Genomic DNA, 17,403 nt, shown 5'->3' on the forward strand with positions numbered 1-17,403 from the left:
TTTATTTTAAAAGTAGGTAGACTTTAAATCTTTGTGAGAAATGAACGAGTTGGTCCAATAACTGCCATAGAACGATTGAAATTTTTAAAACATAGTTTTTTTTTCTCTTTTTTCATACCATTTTGCTTAGATTAATAACCGTTTTAAAGATTATTTAAAAAAAAATTCTTTTTTAATCGGCTTATACTGTATATTAAATTTTGTTATGAATGTTGAAAGCGCACTTTGCATTGTGTAAGCGCATGCAACGGAGGTGTTTGAGCAGTGTGTGACAAAAATTAAAATTTAAAAATTTTCTGTTTTTTTCAAAACAAAAATATAACAAAATATATTTTTTATATTATTAATTATGAATATGAATATCTTGTTAGTGGGACGAAATAAAAATCAAATACGGGTAAAATTACCCCAAAGAAAATGGCCTCCTCCGAGGCCAAGGGTAAAAGCCCTATCTCTGAGTCGTCCAACTTTAAAAGGCCGAAATTATCGCCCTTAAATAAAAAGAAAAAAACCTTTGGACAACAATTCAGTTGTTTCGGAATGTGAAGAAGTGGAGATGAGAGAGGTCAATGACAATCCAATGACAACAGCACAAGCAGTCAAGTAAGTGGTAAAATTATAACGGTATTACACAAATCGCCCATCCCTAAACCAGTTCGAGTTTCCCATAATTTGACAGCCAAATTTTGTTAATTGCACCTGGAAAAGCAAAAAAAATTGGGAATAATAACAAAAATGTCGCAGCGTTAAGGTGAAAACCTGCACCTGCCCGCCCAAAAGGGGAAGCAAGCAGCAGATAGCGCCGAAGGTGTTCGACAATAGCGTGCAAGCGAGTGAATCACTATCAGATAAAGAAATTGGATTGGACGGAGGAGCGTAGATCGCAGAGATCCCCGCCCGCCGGAGGAGCAGTCACAATAGCAGTCCCATCTGGCGCCCCGATTCCGCTTCAGCTTCAGGTGGACTTCACCCCAACGCCAAGAGACACGCGCGCCCTCACCGAAGTGGTGGCCCACATTAATAACATGGGAAACGACGACCATCGACGGCGGAAGACACCTTGTGGATTTTGTATGGCGGTCTTCAAGTGGATCCCGGTGCTATTCATCACTGCGGTGATAGCCTGGTCCTACTATGCCTACGTGGTGGAGCTGTGCATCCGCAACTCGCAGAACCGCATCGGTATGATATTCATGCTGTTGTTCTACCACCTTTTCCTCACCCTGTTTATGTGGTCCTACTGGCGTACCATTATGACGTCCGTGGGCCGAATGCCTGATCAGTGGCGGATACCGGACGAGGAAGTGACTCGACTTTTCCGGGCCGACAGCCCAGACACCCAGAAACGCATACTTAACAACTTTGCGCGCGATCTGCCAGTCACAAATCGCACAATGAACGGATCTGTGCGGTTCTGCGAGAAGTGCAAGATCATCAAGCCAGACCGGGCGCACCACTGCAGCGTGTGCAGCTGCTGCGTGCTGAAGATGGACCACCACTGCCCCTGGGTGAACAACTGCGTCAACTTCTACAACTACAAGTACTTTGTCTTGTTCCTGGGCTATGCGCTCGTCTACTGCCTGTACGTGGCCTTCACAGCGCTGCACGATTTTGTCGATTTCTGGAAGTACGATAATAATGGTTACTCGGCACAGGGACAGCTAAATGCCACCGGAATGGGACGATTCCACATCTTGTTCCTGTTCTTCATTGCCTTAATGTTTGCCATTAGTTTGGTGAGTTTGTTTGGCTACCACATCTACCTGGTGCTGGTGAATCGCACGACTCTGGAGTCGTTTCGGGCTCCCATCTTCCGCGTTGGCGGCCCAGATAAGAATGGCTATAACTTGGGCCGATACGCCAATTTCTGCGAGGTATTCGGTGACGACTGGCAGTACTGGTTCCTGCCCGTCTTCTCCAGTCGCGGTGATGGCTACAGCTATCCGACCTCCAGCGACCAGAGTCGAGTGTCCACCACCTCACCCGTCCAGCGGTACGATGCCATGGGGGATACGGCCACCAGCAGGTTAGATGGCAATCCAACAGATAAGTTGATTGGCGCTAGTCCCCTCGACACCACTAACCATCATCACAACCAATCGCCTCATCAAGTAAGAAGCACCAGCGCTCAGCCAATCCAGCAGTTGCAGCAGCAACAGGCGCCACCATCTCCATACCTGGACGAGCTGGAAGAGCGGCTGGAGCAGGTGGCAAACGGCCAGTCATTAAGCAGCAGCACAGCAGTAGTCAAGTCTAGTCAGCAGGCGGAGAGAGAAGCCAATGGGGCAGCTGTATTCATCGACATGGTTGGGGATCATCCACTAGCAGGAGTGGATCCTGCCAAGGATTCCCCACGCCCGCCGAATGGCGATCTGCCAGTTTGAATTGCACCATTTGATTTGTTTCTGTAGAATGTATTGTGTTTGTACTATATAGCCGAGTAAACTGCCAGATTTGTCAACGTCGCAGTTTGTAGTAAGCCAATAAGTTACCTCTATGCAATTCATCAAATGTTCAGTGTAGGCCATTAAAATGTTTGAATGGCTGGGACCACTATACTTGGCTTAGATATACATCGTCGGGTATTTTAAATTCAATCATCACTTAGCTACATTCGACTAAGTTTACATTAAGCAATATGTAATTGTTTCAATCGATCGAATTTTGTATTTGAAATCAGCAGAAACGAATATATGGGAGATCCTTGAAGCTGAGATATTTATCCCGGTCAGAAATTTGTACCTTGTTAACACATTAATGGAACCAATCATCCTTGTAGATATCAACCGATCTTCAAGACTTAAGCCTAATGATAAGCTATGAGATTTCAGTACACACTATTATCACACGAAATTCGGGCATTTCTCTTTGCTTTTAATTTATGTAGTTAGTTAGTTACTGTTTGCAATTTAACTTTTATACTTTTTTATTCTTTTGTACACCTATTATACCTAAATACATAATTATACTGAGTGAACTTGTCTACGAGTGACGAACTTAAGATGGATGCAAAAAAAAATATATTTGTAACAGAGAAAATGGAAATTTGGATAACGGCGGATACTCATACAGCAGCGCTCACAAGGGACCCTTTGTGGCCTATATAGACAAAATTTGTAAAACCAATGGCGAAAACCGGCCTAAAAGATTTCCGATAAATTCAAAGATAAATGCAAAGCTGAGTGCAAGTCAGCGGCGTGTGTTTCCCTTAAACGCCTTTTTTTAAGAGCTTTGCGGTGATAATTCCCCAGGACGAACGAGTCAACTGAAGCCGACAAAATAAAACAAGAGAGAACGCTATAGTCGAATGCCCCGACTATCAGATACCCGTTACTCAGGTAAAGGGAGTGCGAGGGAGATGGAGATAGAAACTTTGATCACGCATAACTTTTTAACGAAAGGTCCGATTTGAAAAATTTCTTCACCATTTCGATAGGTATTGATAAACACACTAAAACTGCATTTTTACTTTTCCGAAATATTTAAATTTTTAAAATCGTATATAAGCGATTGTGGGCGTTAAAGGGGGCGTGGCACCATTTTGAAACAAACTTGCGCTGCGTAGGAACTCCTAGAATCTGCTTGCAAAATGCCAATCTTCTAGATTTCGATCTCAGCGTTCATACGGACGGACAGACAGACAGACGGACAGACAGACGGACAGACGGACATGGCTAGATCGACTCGGCTAGTGATCCTGAACAAGAATATATATACTTTATAGGGTCGGAAACGCTTCCTTCTACCTGTTACATACTTTTGCACGAATACAATATACCCTTTTACTCTACGAGTAACGGGTATAAATATTTCATTAGTTTAAAGTAGTTTTTTTTTGTGCATACGGGAACGTTTCATGCAAAAAATTACGTTTTTGTTTCGGCGAAATACAAATTTTTACATGAAAAAACGATCGTTCGTGCACTAATAAAATTTATTACGAACATTTTAAAACAAATTTAAAGAAAAGCGGTTCAGTAGTTTTTTGCCAATCCATATCAGCGAAAAGTCATTTAAAGTTTTAAAGTTTGGGTTTGGGCGAGGACGAGGCGCGCGGCTAGGATTGCTGTAACTTTGTTTCTACTGCTCAAATCTCTATGAAAATTTGGGGAAATGTTCTCAAAAAGTTTTTCCTTAAGATAAAGCAAAAAAAAAAATTTCGATTTTTTGAAAATGAAAAAGGTATTTACCCCCTTAAAGAGTACATTTCCTCTTTAGTACCAATCCATGAAATTATTCGTGTGAAAACTAGAGACCGAGAAAATAAAGATATTTTTGTAAAAACTTCTAGAGTTAAGATTCTTTTTAAGGGTACTCAAATCCATAACGAAATTGTTTTTTGTACACTAAAATTAATTTTAGTCCCTATATTCCTTTTAGCCAATGTTTCCGCTGCTTCAGACTTAACCATTTTGCTCAGCACTGTAAGCAAACTGAACAATAATGCAGCAAATGCAGTCTTTCACATCCAAGAGAGCAACAATGCAACCAACTAGTATGTGCTAACTGCAAACAAAATCACATAGTCACCTCTCTTGGGTGCCCTGCTCGCAAGAGAGCGTATTAAAAGGCCATTCCCGTGCAAAATAATACCAAACTAGCAACCCAACATATTTTTGCACATAACCCTTTTAACAAAGTTGTTAAGAACTCTTTTATCAAGAAAAACGAAGAAAAAACTCGCGCGACACCAAGGTCAGCTGGAAAGCCGCTTTTAAAGAAAACGAGTACACTTCAAACGAAAAGTTTTCTCTCGTCCATTATAATTCTCCTAGCTGCCCAATCTCTAATCAACCTACTTCAGACAATCCAGGTCTTGTAGCTGCGGAAAATAGTTTAATTCAATGAGCTTCTCAAGAAATTTTTTTAGAAACAGAATAACGATTACCAATTCAAAAATTGATTTATTTAAAATTAATCAAGTTGTTCAATTAAAAAAAAAACACCTTCTATATATAATTTTTTTTTTTTTTTTAGGTATATATATATAGGCTTAGGCTTAGATGTTATCCGGGGGCGTGTAGATCTTAGGACTAATGACTGGCGGCGCTGACAAGCCGTTTTGCTCTTAGGGTAACTTCCATTCAGTGAACGGCAAACGAAGGCAAAGGCAAATTGTCTACGAACTAGTGGGATGCCATGCCTAAAGTAGCGAGTCTGTCTACGACTAGGCTGGGTGTTGCAGAAATCTCAGAAGACTTAGAAACTTCTCACAAAATATTACGAATTTAACTATTTGTTTTAAGGATTTCCATAGGAAACCAATTAGACCAAAAGTCGTAGAATATTAAATTGAATAGGGTTTGAATGAAATGGAATTTTAAAATTAGTTAAAGATTTTTTCCTCAACTGCATTGTCCACTTTCAGAGACACCAACTTCCAAATCCCTGGGATTTCTGAGGCTGAGGTGCAATATCACGTCAGCAGCAGCTTCTCGTAGAGCTGCTCGGGCGTGGGCTAGGGCGGCAGGTCTAGTCGGTTGAAGCAGGTGTGGGCACGGGGCAGGGCATTGGGCTTGCCCCACTTCTCGATGCAGAAGCGCCGCGGGCCCGTCGAGCCGCGCAGCGCCGAGAAGCCCTCGTAGGGGATGCTCGAGGTGCCAGTCACGAACTGGAGCAGGCGCAGACGCTGCTCGTTGCTGAAGCGCTCGATGACCTGACAGAACCACACGATCACCTAGTGGTTATCATGGTAGCCGGAACGATACTCGGTATTGAGGCGCCAATCGTTGGTGTCTAATTCCGGGCATCAAAGACAGAGACCAGGCGCGAGTCCACCACCTCGTAGAAGCCGCGCAACAGCGACTCCGTCTGCTCCTGGACGCCGCTCTCCAGTCGCCACTTGATCATGCGCTCCAGGTACTCTTTCTTGTTCTTCTCATTGACGATTATATTCTTGCCGCCCGGCTTCAGTTCCCGCTCCACCACACGACCCAGCAGCTCCTCTGTGACGCAAAAGGTCAGGCCGAGATCCACGCCGGTGCCGATGTCGTTGTCGCGTATCCAAGCGACTGATGGAAGTCATTGTCCAGCGACTCCAAGTCGCTCAGAGCCACAGGCAGGCGCAGCAGCGCCTTGTAGAAGGGACGCGTGAAGAAGGCGTCCAGCAGGTACTAGTGTACCAGGGCCAGTCCCAGAACACGGCCACTGAAGCGGAACCAGTCGTGGCAGTTGTCCACGAACGCCGACAGCGGCGACACCTCCTCCGTGTCCCAGAGTACGGCGAGGCGGCCGCGCTGCAGGTCCTTCTTGTTGGCGGACATGATGCGACGGAAGGCGTCCTCCAGCAAATGGCTGCGACGGATGTGCAGTTTAAGCTTGTGAGGCCCTTGGCCATAGCCCTTGGACTCCAGTTTGCGGTAGAAGCTGCGCAGCTTGGCCTCGAAATCCCTGCGGAACGGAGGCGGCGCCCGCTGTGGCATCAGGGAACTCAGGACCGGCGATCCCTGCGGACTGTGCTCTTCAATAGGAACATAGCTCATGATCTCCTGCTCAAACAGGCTCAGCAAAATGGTCAGTTGTAGGTCATGGCCCAATTTCTCGAGAGCGGGAACACCCTCCACCCGCAGGATATTGATTTTTTCACGAAGCGGTCGGGACATTGTGTGCTGCCCCTGACGCTATAGCACGATCTCCAGGATGTTCGGCTGGCGGAGGAAGGCGATGACCTTTTCGTTGTAGGCAATTGGCACATCTTCGTACCCGGCTGCAGTGGCTTTCGCTTCTGTCATGCCGGCGGCTCCACCCGCTGCTCCGCGCAAGCTATAGGGACAGGCGATGGCTGCCGTTGTGCAGTTGTGGCCGTGTCCATGGCTACTTCTGGACGAGGAGGGCGAATATTATTTATTTTTTTTATTTTTTGTTATTATCTGTTTTATTTTATTTTATTTATTTATTTATTATTGTCTTTCTTATTTATTTATTTATTATACCCTTGCAGAGGGTATTATAATTTTGGTCAAAAGTGTGCAACGCAGTGAAGGAGACATCTCCGACCCTATAAAAGGTATATATTCTTGACCAGGATCGCCTCCTGAGTTGATATAAGCATGTCCGTCTGTCCCCCTGTCCGTCTGTCTGTTTCTACGCGAACTAGTCTCTCAGTTTTAAAGATATCGAGTTGAAACTTTGCACACACCCTTCTTTCCTTTTCACGCAGTATATAAGTCGGAACGGCCGGGATCAGACGACTATATCCTATAGCTGCCATACAAGTGATTGATCGGAAATGCCATAACTTTGATGTTTATAAAGTTGGGAAGTTGGGATTTTCTATGGGTTTTATCCGACCTACCAAATTTCATAAGGATCGGTCGACTAGATCCTATAGCTGCCATATAACTGAACGATCGGAAATGCCATAACTTTGGTGTTTGTTAAATTAGGAATTTTCTATGGGTTTTATTTTTGGCCAAACAATTGGACCTACCAAATTTCATAAGGATCGGCCGACTATATCCATATAACTGAACGATTGGAAATGCCATAACTTTGGTGTTTTTAAAGTTAGGAAGTTGCGATTTTTTATGAGTATCAAAAATGCATCATATGAATAGTTTTGGAGAATATAATTTACAGAATATTCTGCAAGGGTATATCAACTTCGGGTCCGCCCAAAGTTAGCTTTTCTTTCTTGTTAGTAACATAGGCGTAGAAACCGAAATGTAGTCGATTTGTAAAAACTGCAAGGGTATAAAAATTTCGGTTTGCTGGAGTTTGCTTCCTTTCTTGTTTTTTTATTCGTTTGTGTTTTTTGTGTCTATCTATTTAAATCTTATACTTTTTTTTTGTTGTATTTTTTTTTTGGTCACGCTAAATTTATTTATCGAATCTTTTCTCTTCGACACTAACGACAAGTATTCAAATCTTAGCCTAATACATAAATTTAATTAGTTAAAATTAAGTTTTTTTTTTTTAGGAGAACGGTCCTAGATATTGTTGCTGGGTGGGGAGATCTCTCTCTCTCTTTCTTGGGAGGCTTAGCTGGATTGTATTGCTTATATGACGATTGACCTGGAATTTAAAATTTAAATTGAAGATATATTTTCTAATAAAATTTAAATTTAAATACCTTTGTACGCAATGATTTGCTCATCAACGCTTTGATGCTCTTCTTGGGGTAGTTTACCGAAACTTTCTTTGAGAATGTCTAGTAAAGGGCGTATCTCCTTTTTTGGATTGTTTAGTGTTATCGTTGAAATGTAAACATTGTTTGATTTTTTCAAACCTTCTTCGTGGCATTGAATCTGATATAGCAGTAAGCTTTATCTCTTTTGACCAAGCCATTTTCAGTTGCGGAACTTTTATTACTTCCAAGTATAATAAATTCCAATATACCGCTTGATAAGATCTCCGGTGCATTGTATGCAACCCATACAAATTCGTTTGATTTGATATCAAGTCAATTACTTTGATATCCAAAAAGGTGCATAAATATTCTACAGGTGTCATCACGCTACCGACTTGGAGTTTATCGTCTGCTTCCCAAATACTTTTTGGAGCTTCAAATGGCCTTGTTCTCCATTTTAATGTCTTGGGATCAACTTTTTCAAAGCAACTCTTAGCCACAGCACTAGGTTCCTGGTTACATTGTTCTTTGATAAAGTTGTTAGTATATTCAATCTTTATTGATTCTCCTTTGTCCACGATATCTTTTAAATTCTTCTCCAGCACTGCAGAGATATCTTTCATTTCATCACCACTTTCTTCGTCAGTGGAGGCATCCTAATCGAAGTTGATAATCCTCTCAATGTCATCATTTGATAAACCTTTCTCTTTCGGTCTCAAACTATGGTGTATATATATTGTTTATTGCAATGGACCAAAGTGTCAAACAAGCAACTTTACAACTTTAAAAATATGTCACCTCGTTATTATTGAAAATTAATTACATTAAATCTTAGCAAAGTTTTGCTTATTCATTGACTAACAATATTTCATGTATACTGATCGAGCCCAAAGTCCTTCCAGCTAACGTTAATTTTAAGGATCCAAATTTTGGTTTTCTCCAGCAGAAAAAATACACAGTCGCTCAGCCTAAAGTCTTTACTCGAACAGTAGTGATGACAAAGCCGACTTGGCGTTTGTCGATAGTGTTTTCATAACAACGATAGTTTTAACCTTAACATGTTCGTAATATCGATAGCGTATTCTCATGCTAACATTTCAATTCAAGGAATATACAAATATACTAAATTCAATAAATTTAACAGAATTAATTTAAATAAATGGCGCGAACATATTCCCCGCCTTGGAAGATCCTTCCAAAGTCATTCATCCAGCGGTAATGGGCAGATTTTATGAACGTTTCGCTCCAGATATCCTGTCTGTCTGTGTAGCTCAGCCACTCGGCCAAGTAACCATTGTCCTGGTGGCGAATTGTCCTCGGCAATAAGCGTCAAGGTGCCGAGTTGAACGTTGTTGGTAAATACTTCGTCTTCCATCGCTTCCAGTACATGTTGGGAACTGCTAGTATGCGATTCCAGTGACTGGTCATGGACAATTTGATCAAATCCTCGTCGAAAGGTTCCAGTTGACCATTAAGGGTCGTCCCACCAAGAAATGACCAGGTGTCAATACTTCCAGGTCATTAGGATCTGATGACAAGGGATACATTGGCCTTGAAGTCATGACTGCTTCCACCTGTGCTACAACTGTCGAGAGATCTTCAAAGTTGAGTGCAGTGCTATTTGCGCTTTTGACCAGCAGTTGTTTCGCTACCTTCACAGCGCTCTCCCACAATCCTCAAAAATGAGGCGAACGTGGTGGTATGAAGTGAAATTTTACTCCGCGCTGACTGAAGGTGTCTCCGATGAAGCTCTGGCTGGCAAGATCAAATGTTTTGACCATCTCACGTGAGGCGCCTACAAAATTTGTAGCGGTGTCACAAATTAGATCCGTACTGAGGCCAGCGATAAACGCGTTCGAACTTAGGTCATATACAATCTCTATATGACATGCCTTCGTTAAGAAGCAAACAAATACACAGTGATAGACCTTGACGGGACGTTTTCCTCGGATATTGAAGTGCATTTGTATTGGTCCTGCGAAGTCTAATCCAGAGCGCTCAAACGGATGAATACTCCTTCGCACTCTGCTTTTTGGAAGCGCAACCATTAGATGTTGTCCTTGGACAGAGCGCTGCCAAAAGCAGACGAACCATCTTCTAACAGCCTTGCGAGCTACCTTTCTGCAATTGATAATTCTTTTGCCGCAAAAAAGCGCATAAGGATTAAGCATCCGGCATGTAAATTCATTCGATGTGTGTATTCAACCAGAGCTTCAACTCCCAAATGATTATGTGGTAACAAAATTGGATGTATTGTTTCTCGTGGTAAATCAGCCTTTAGTAATCGCCCTCCTACACGAATAACTTGTAACCCTTCTTGTACATCGATGAAAGGATTTAAGCCTTGTATCTTTGCTTTTTAACGTCTTACTACTCAATAGCCTACTGAATTCCTCTTTTAACTTCTCTGTTTGTATGACAAAAATTATATAACGAAGGCCTCCAGCCATTTCACCTGCCGTTAACTTAGGTAATCCGGTCCTTTCTTGATTATTTGTTCGATATATATATCCAAAAACTCGCTGAAGCTTCAAAAAATCTTTTACAAATTTGCATTTACTAAATAAATCTTCGTCCTTATCGCAACTTGTTGATAACGAGAATCCACCTTGTTTATACTCAGGCATTGACTCGTGCTTTTGTAACCATCGTACTTCCGGCCAGCTATCTATTGGCTGCTTGAGAAACGCTGGACCGTGCCACCACAAACTTGACTTGTTTAGGTCTACGGAGTACATACCTCTGGAAACAATATCAGCTGGATTGCTTTTGGACTCTATTTTGCACCAATCCTGAATCCCTGAAAGCTCCTGTATAAGCGCTACTCTATTCGCGACAAATGATGTCTAGCGGCTTGCATGCAAAGCGAGCCAGTTAAGCACAATGGTCGAGTCAGTGAAATACCTCAGTCTTGTAACCTTTAAGTTTTTTTTATACCCGTTACTCGTAGAGTAAAAGGGTATATTGTATTCGTGCAAAAGTATGTAACAGCTAGAAGGAAGCGTTTCCGACCCTATAAAGTATATATATTCTTGATCAGGATCACTAGCCGAGTCGATCTAGCCATGTCCGTCTGTCCGTCTGTCTGTCCGTCTGTCCGTCTCTCCGTCTGTCCGTCTGTCTGTCCGTATGAACGCTGAGATCTCGGAAACTATAAAAGCTAGAAGATTGGCATTTTGCATGTAGATTTTAGGAGTTCCTACGCAGCGCAAGTTTGTTTCAAAAAGGTGCCACGCCCCCTTTAACGCCCACAATCGGTTATATACGATTTTAAAAATTTAAATATTTCGGAAAAGTAAAAATGCAGTTTTATTGTGTTTATCAATACCTATCGAAATGTAGAAGAAATTTTTCAAATCGGACCATTCGATAAAAAGTTATGCGTGATCAAAGTTTTTATCTCCATCTCCCTCGCACTCCCTTTACCTGAGTAACGGGTATCTGATAGTCGGGGCACCCGACTATAGCGTTCTCTCTTGTTTTTTTTTAAATATATGCTTTATTTATTGAATCTTCTCTATATGAGACTAACAATAAGTATATCAAATCTTAAGAATATAACTTAACTTACAGTCATGTAGACTGAATTTAGACCAAGGGGCCCTAATATTTATTGCTGTGCTGGTAGATCGTTACGATGCAGACGAGCTCTGTTTGAAACCCGTCTTAGGTACCTTGCGAGATTATTTGGGGGCAGTGTAAGCTTGTTATGGTAGGCCGCTTTCTGCTTTGCTATTTCATCTTTGACCGGTGGTATGCCCAGATCCCTGTGGATGTTTTCGTTCCGAACATACCATGGTGCCCCAGTGATTGTTCGCAGGATTTTTGATTGTGAGCGCTGTATGATGTCAACGTTGCTGTTGCTCGCGTTCCCCCAGAGCTGGGAGCCGTAGGTCCAAATGGGCTTAAGGGTGGAGTTGTATCTATCATCGCTGGCTTGGGGAATCTGCGTACTATTCAAAGTTAGCGGGGGGCACGATTGTCTGTTAAGGGTAAACGTTATATGTTTACACTATTGTTCATTAATTTTGATTCGTCAGTCTGATAGCCACTTTTCAACTACCAACAAATGATCAGCCAGTTGAGCTGTTGCTCTGTTCCCTGATTAGGATTCCAGTTCCTCCGTGAGCCTTACCGTCCGGATGATCTGTGCAGTATGAAGTATAGCCTCTTATTTGGAAGTTGTATTTACTTGTCAGATGCGTTTCTGCCAGCAGCATTACATCTATTTGGTTTTAATTGAGGAATTGAGTTATTTCAAGTTTGTGCAGTGAAACGCCATTGGCATTCCACATGGATATTCGAAGACAAGACATCGATTATTTAGATTGTTGGGATGTGAGCAAATTTATTAAAATGTTTTGATTTTGCATAAGGTTTGTCATTGTTGTTTTTATGAAGGACATAAATTCCATCATACCCTGTTGTAAAGTCAGCAATATGGTTTCCATGCTGTTTGGTATTTGTCCTATTGCTTGCTGAGGTGTTATTATATTTTGCTCAGAGCATTGAGCTTGTGGGAACCCTGTCTAATTGGCAAGTCCTGATTTTAGGGCACTGGCGTATGAAACTTCCCCATTTGTGTTGAGGGGCCCAAATGAAGATCTGGCTGCTTTCGCAAAGAAAACATTAGGTGTGGTTTGGGATTGCACGTACGCATTTCGTGCATTCTGAGAGCGTGCTTGTTTTACTTGTTGAAACTGACTCTTCAGCTCTTTATAGACCAGGCAGCCTCTGTAGTTTGCGGTATGGTTATCTCCACAGTTAACGCATTTCTTTGTCTGTGGGTCTTCTTTGCTTGCAGGGCAAGGTCCGGATTTGTGGAAGCCACCACAAGCTACGCAGACTGCACGAACCCCGCAGTTGTTTCTGGTGTGTCAATACTCTTGGCAGTTTGTGCATTGCAGCGGGCCATTCCGCTTATGCGGTTCTTCAACAGTAATCCTGCTATGCAACAGGAATTGCAGTTTGTAGATCGGGTTCGATCGGGGTTGTAGATCCAGTTCGACCTTAAAGAGTGGTTGCGGCTTTTTAATTTTGTTGACAATATTAATAATATTTTTGGAAAAGAATCCTTTTTCTTTCAGTGCCTCTTTTATCTCATTGGTGGATACGTCAGGCTCTATGCCCTTTAGCACTACTTGCAAGCCCTTGCTACTCTTGAGCTGGTACGTGTAGTAGGGTTTCCTAGCCTCGTCTAGGTAATTAGTTACAGCTCTGAATTGATATTCAGTTTTAGCTTGAAGCTTTGTTTCATGAATATTCCCTTTAACAAGAGGAGTAATATAAAAGTTGTCATTCCCGACCAGCGCAACAATTTTCTTTACTAGGACATTTGAGTTCTGTTCCCTTATGTAAATTGGTGGGGGCTTTGGTTCCTTTTGAACAGCCTGTCCAGATTCGGATTGATTATTATCAATTTCCGACAATAGGCCGAATCTGTTGTTACTAGATGCCCCTGGTTGTTCGCTGCTTTTATTAGGGCAATTTTGTTTTGGTTTATTTCCAATTATTTTATTTTGCGGGCTTTGCTTCCGTTTGATTTGGATGTAACGGTCCATGCCAGTCTTGTTGTTGTTTGATATTGCCGATATTGGCACTCGTACTTACAATTGGCTTGGTAGTTTTATTCGGCGCTGCAGAAGTTGCAAACGCATTGGAAATCGCGTTGTTGTTAATGGCGACCGTTGATGTTGTTGTTGCAGTGGCTGCGGTTGCAGAAATTAACGAGGTCGCAGTGCTTGTGGCTGGTGAGCTGTGAGTCGAAGCTGGGGTTGGGGTTCTACACTGCAAGCTCCATGAGGTGGGAGTTGGTGTGAGTAGGGCGGGAGAACAAGACCGTGCTCTTGCACTGTCAATGGTCAGTAGGGCTGAGTTGCTCTTAAATAAGTTCTTTCTACTTCTGTATCACGGGTTGAGAAATAAATGATATAACTGTTTCTCTGGTCGCTCATTTTTTGAATCGCCGCTCATTGAGCTATCACTCGTGGCACTTCTTAGTTTTTATACATTTTGCACTAGTTTTATACATAGCACTAAATATTATTTACTGTTTTTAGCAATAAGATTGCCTTTATTACACCACTCCAGTATTTTTAGTTATTGTTTTTTCACTTTTGAGCGGTTTTTTTCCGGAGCTCGCGCAAAACACGTCTGCACTCTCCGGCTGTTGTTTTATTGTTCCTTTAAGTGAATACTTGATCTAACCTTGGCTATTAATGATGTTATGAGCAATGCCTCTTGCAGTTCTAGTCGGGGCAGAGATGTCACCCTTACTGGCGCCACCTTGGATTTTAAAGTTACTAAATGTACGTAGACTGATCCTTCATGGTCCTGGACGCGAGCATAGATGACTCCGCCATAAGCGCGGCTTGAGGCATCGGAGAACCCATAAAGCTCTAGAGTGTTCAGATCAGCCTGGAGTGGGACTACAGGTCGATTTACTTCAGCTCCTTTTGATATTTTTGCCACTGACTGGCATAAGTAGGTGGCAATTCTTCGTCCCAATCAAGCTTTAGCAGCCACAGCTCTTGTACAAAGATTTTTTCCAACATTTTAATTGGGCTTAAGAAACCCATAGGATCAAACACTTGCGATAATTCCGACAGCACTATTCTTTTGGTAATTCTGGGATTACTCTTCACCTCAAAAGAGAATTGAAACTGGTCGCCCTGGCTTAACCAATAAATGCCAAGTCTTCAGTCTTCAGTCTTAAGCACAAGGGGTTCTTCTGGAGCTGCTTCACTGTGCTCAGTCGGATAACTGCTACGCCATTTATGTAGGACGAATCTACCGATATTTAGGAGATTAGAAATTTATTGTTTTAATTTGGACAACTCGGATGGAGTATCCGCCCCGCACAGCATATCATCCATATAAAAACTTCTCCCAATGGCCTCGGAGAGATCGCTTCTTGACCTCCTGATACCGTTGAATCGGGGAGAGCTCTTTAAATTTTGGACAGGATTTAATGGAATGTCCACCTCCGCAAATAAAACAGCTGGCTTTTCCATTGCTGTATACCGCTGTAGTTAAGCTTGACTTCTTGGAATCACTTTTAGTATTGGGTTTGGAGCTGTTTGTCTGCCGAGCCTCCCGATTTGCCAAATTCATACCTCTAGATATTAAAAACTTTGAAAGCGTTGGCCAGGAAGGGAGTTCAGTACAATCCCATTCACTTTCCCACTTATCTACAGTTTCCTCGTCTAGCTTGCTGCAAATCAAATGAAATATAACCGCGTCTAAAATCTCTTGCTCTTTAGATAGCGACCGTAAGGAAACTAAATGCGAATTTACACTGTATACTAAAATTCTTAAAGCTTCTGAGTTGGTATGCTTGACACGCTTTAAGTTAAAAAGCTCTAGAACATGGGACTGAACAATGATTGCCTTGTTTTTATAGCGATCTTGCAGCAGGGGAAGAGCACGAATTTAGTTAGCCCCTGATATGGATTAAAGACGGATCGCGGCGGTCGCGCTACCTGTGTACTATTCAAGACATCAGCACAGCTAAAATTCTTTAAACTGCTTAATTTCACAATAAAGTTCCTCTACATCGATAATCAACTTCGCATGCATCGTCTGTTTCCTGCTTCTAGTTCTGCAGGCGTCATGGTGGCATTGTTTGCTGTAATGTAATCTTTATTGTGTATAAAGGAGTTCACTTGTTCACAGTTCTAGCTGTAAGAGTTTCATTCTCCTTTGGTTGTTTAGGAGCCATATTTTAAGGAACGAATTCACAATGTTTTTTTTTTTTCAGGCTTAAATTAATTCAATTTATCCTCATTAGAAACTTCCTCAAAATTCCCTTTGATGGTTAGCTTGGCAATATTCTTAAAAATTTCACTCAAAAGTTACTCAAAAGTTTCTCAAAAGCCAACGTCAAGCACGTGTACGTGAAAATATATAATCTACTCCGCTATGCGTATATGTATGTGTGGATTTGCGGTCCCACTTTGCGTATGTGGGAGTAATTGTAATGGTGTCCTATACTAACGGGCAGAACTACATGTGATCGCTGTCTAGAAAAACTGGTAGCGATCAATTCTAACCACACACATTAAGGACTGATTTACCACGTTTATGTAATTGTTTAAGCAGGGTAATTATTCACACATCAAATCAAAAAACATGCCCGCAAGAAATATTAAATTCATCAACACAGTTAGGACTCACTTTCCAATATAGTCGATGCTGCCACAGTCGCCGTCTCAGTTATGACGCAGTCGCCGGCTTGTAGTTGTTTTTAATTAAATTGAGCTCCAATAAGTCCCTGTTAGGGCGCCAAAATGATCGAGTCCAAAGTCCTTCCAGCTAGCGTTAATTTTAAGAATCCAAATTTTGGTTTTCTCCAGCAGAAAAAGTGCACAGTCGCTCAGCTTAAAGTCTTTACTCGAACAGTAGTGATGACAAAGCCGACTTGGCGTTTGTCGATAGTGTTTTCATAACAGCGATAGTTTTAACCTTAACAAGTTCGTAATATCGATAGCGTATTCTCATGCTAACATTTCAATTCAAGGAATATACAAATATACTAAATTCAATAAATTTAACAGAATTAATTTAAATAAGCGGCGCGAACATATACTTTTAGCCTTCTTATATATATTTTATGATTAAATCAGTCACTTTAAATATTCTTCAGAATTTCATTGTTGAAAAAAAATTCGTCAATTGATGTGCAAATTCGTTTTTTGATCACATTATGAGTACACACATACGAGCACCGTTATGTCGAAGAATGAGCAGACAATAATATAATAAACGATTACCGTTAGCCGTTAAACATTTGAAATTGCAGGCAATGCTGGGGTCGAATGTGAATGTTTTCATTCCATATGTACCACGGTACACCAGTTATAGTTCTCAGTATCTTTGATTGAGCTTGCTGTATTACTTCTAGGTTGCTAACGCATGCGTTTCCCCATAGCTCGGAGCCACATTTCCAAATTGGCTTGACAACTTGGCTTGAAACTCCTTGTACTCCAATTTTAACGGAGATATGGCATTTATTAACCAATATAGGCTTCTGGCTCTTAATTTAAGTTGTGTTCTTTTAGATTCGATGTGCTTTCGCCAAGTAAGGCGTCTATCAAGGTGGACTCCAAGATATGTTACTTCAGTTGTTTGTGGAATATGAATGTTGTTCAGAGATAGTGGGGCGCAAGTTTGTCTGTTTAGGGTAAAGATGAGGTGTATACTGTTTTGCTCGTTAACCTTTATGTGCCAATCTGCTAGCCATTTCTCTAGAAGCCCGATATGAGCTGATAACTGTTGCGTTGCTCTTATGGGGCACTTAGATCGACTTAGAATGACATTATCATCAGCAAATGTTG

General features: G+C 41.7%; 1 protein-coding gene and 1 pseudogene across 1 annotated transcript; one reads left to right on the plus strand and one right to left on the minus strand.

Moving 5' to 3' along the window:
• The first annotated feature begins 643 nt into the window (after positions 1 to 643).
• LOC108037700 (palmitoyltransferase ZDHHC20-B-like) lies at positions 644 to 2,972 on the plus strand. Its single transcript, XM_017114327.2, has one exon. It carries the CDS (start codon positions 1,026 to 1,028, stop codon positions 2,382 to 2,384), a length of 1,359 nt encoding a protein of 452 aa, XP_016969816.2. The 5' UTR covers positions 644 to 1,025; the 3' UTR covers positions 2,385 to 2,972.
• A 2,444-nt stretch (positions 2,973 to 5,416) lies between these two features.
• On the minus strand, positions 5,417 to 6,839 carry LOC108037699 (annotated as a pseudogene).
• Positions 6,840 to 17,403: the final 10,564 nt, after the last annotated feature.

This window comes from Drosophila rhopaloa, unplaced genomic scaffold, assembly GCF_018152115.1.
Source record: "Drosophila rhopaloa isolate 14029-0021.01 unplaced genomic scaffold, ASM1815211v1 contig_155, whole genome shotgun sequence".
Taxonomy (NCBI): domain Eukaryota; kingdom Metazoa; phylum Arthropoda; class Insecta; order Diptera; family Drosophilidae; genus Drosophila; species Drosophila rhopaloa.

What these genes read in the sequence shown, in the direction of transcription:
- LOC108037700 (XM_017114327.2), top strand. Translation starts at nt 1,026, where the DNA reads ATGGGAAACGACGACCATCGACGGCGGAAGACACCTTGTGGATTTTGT.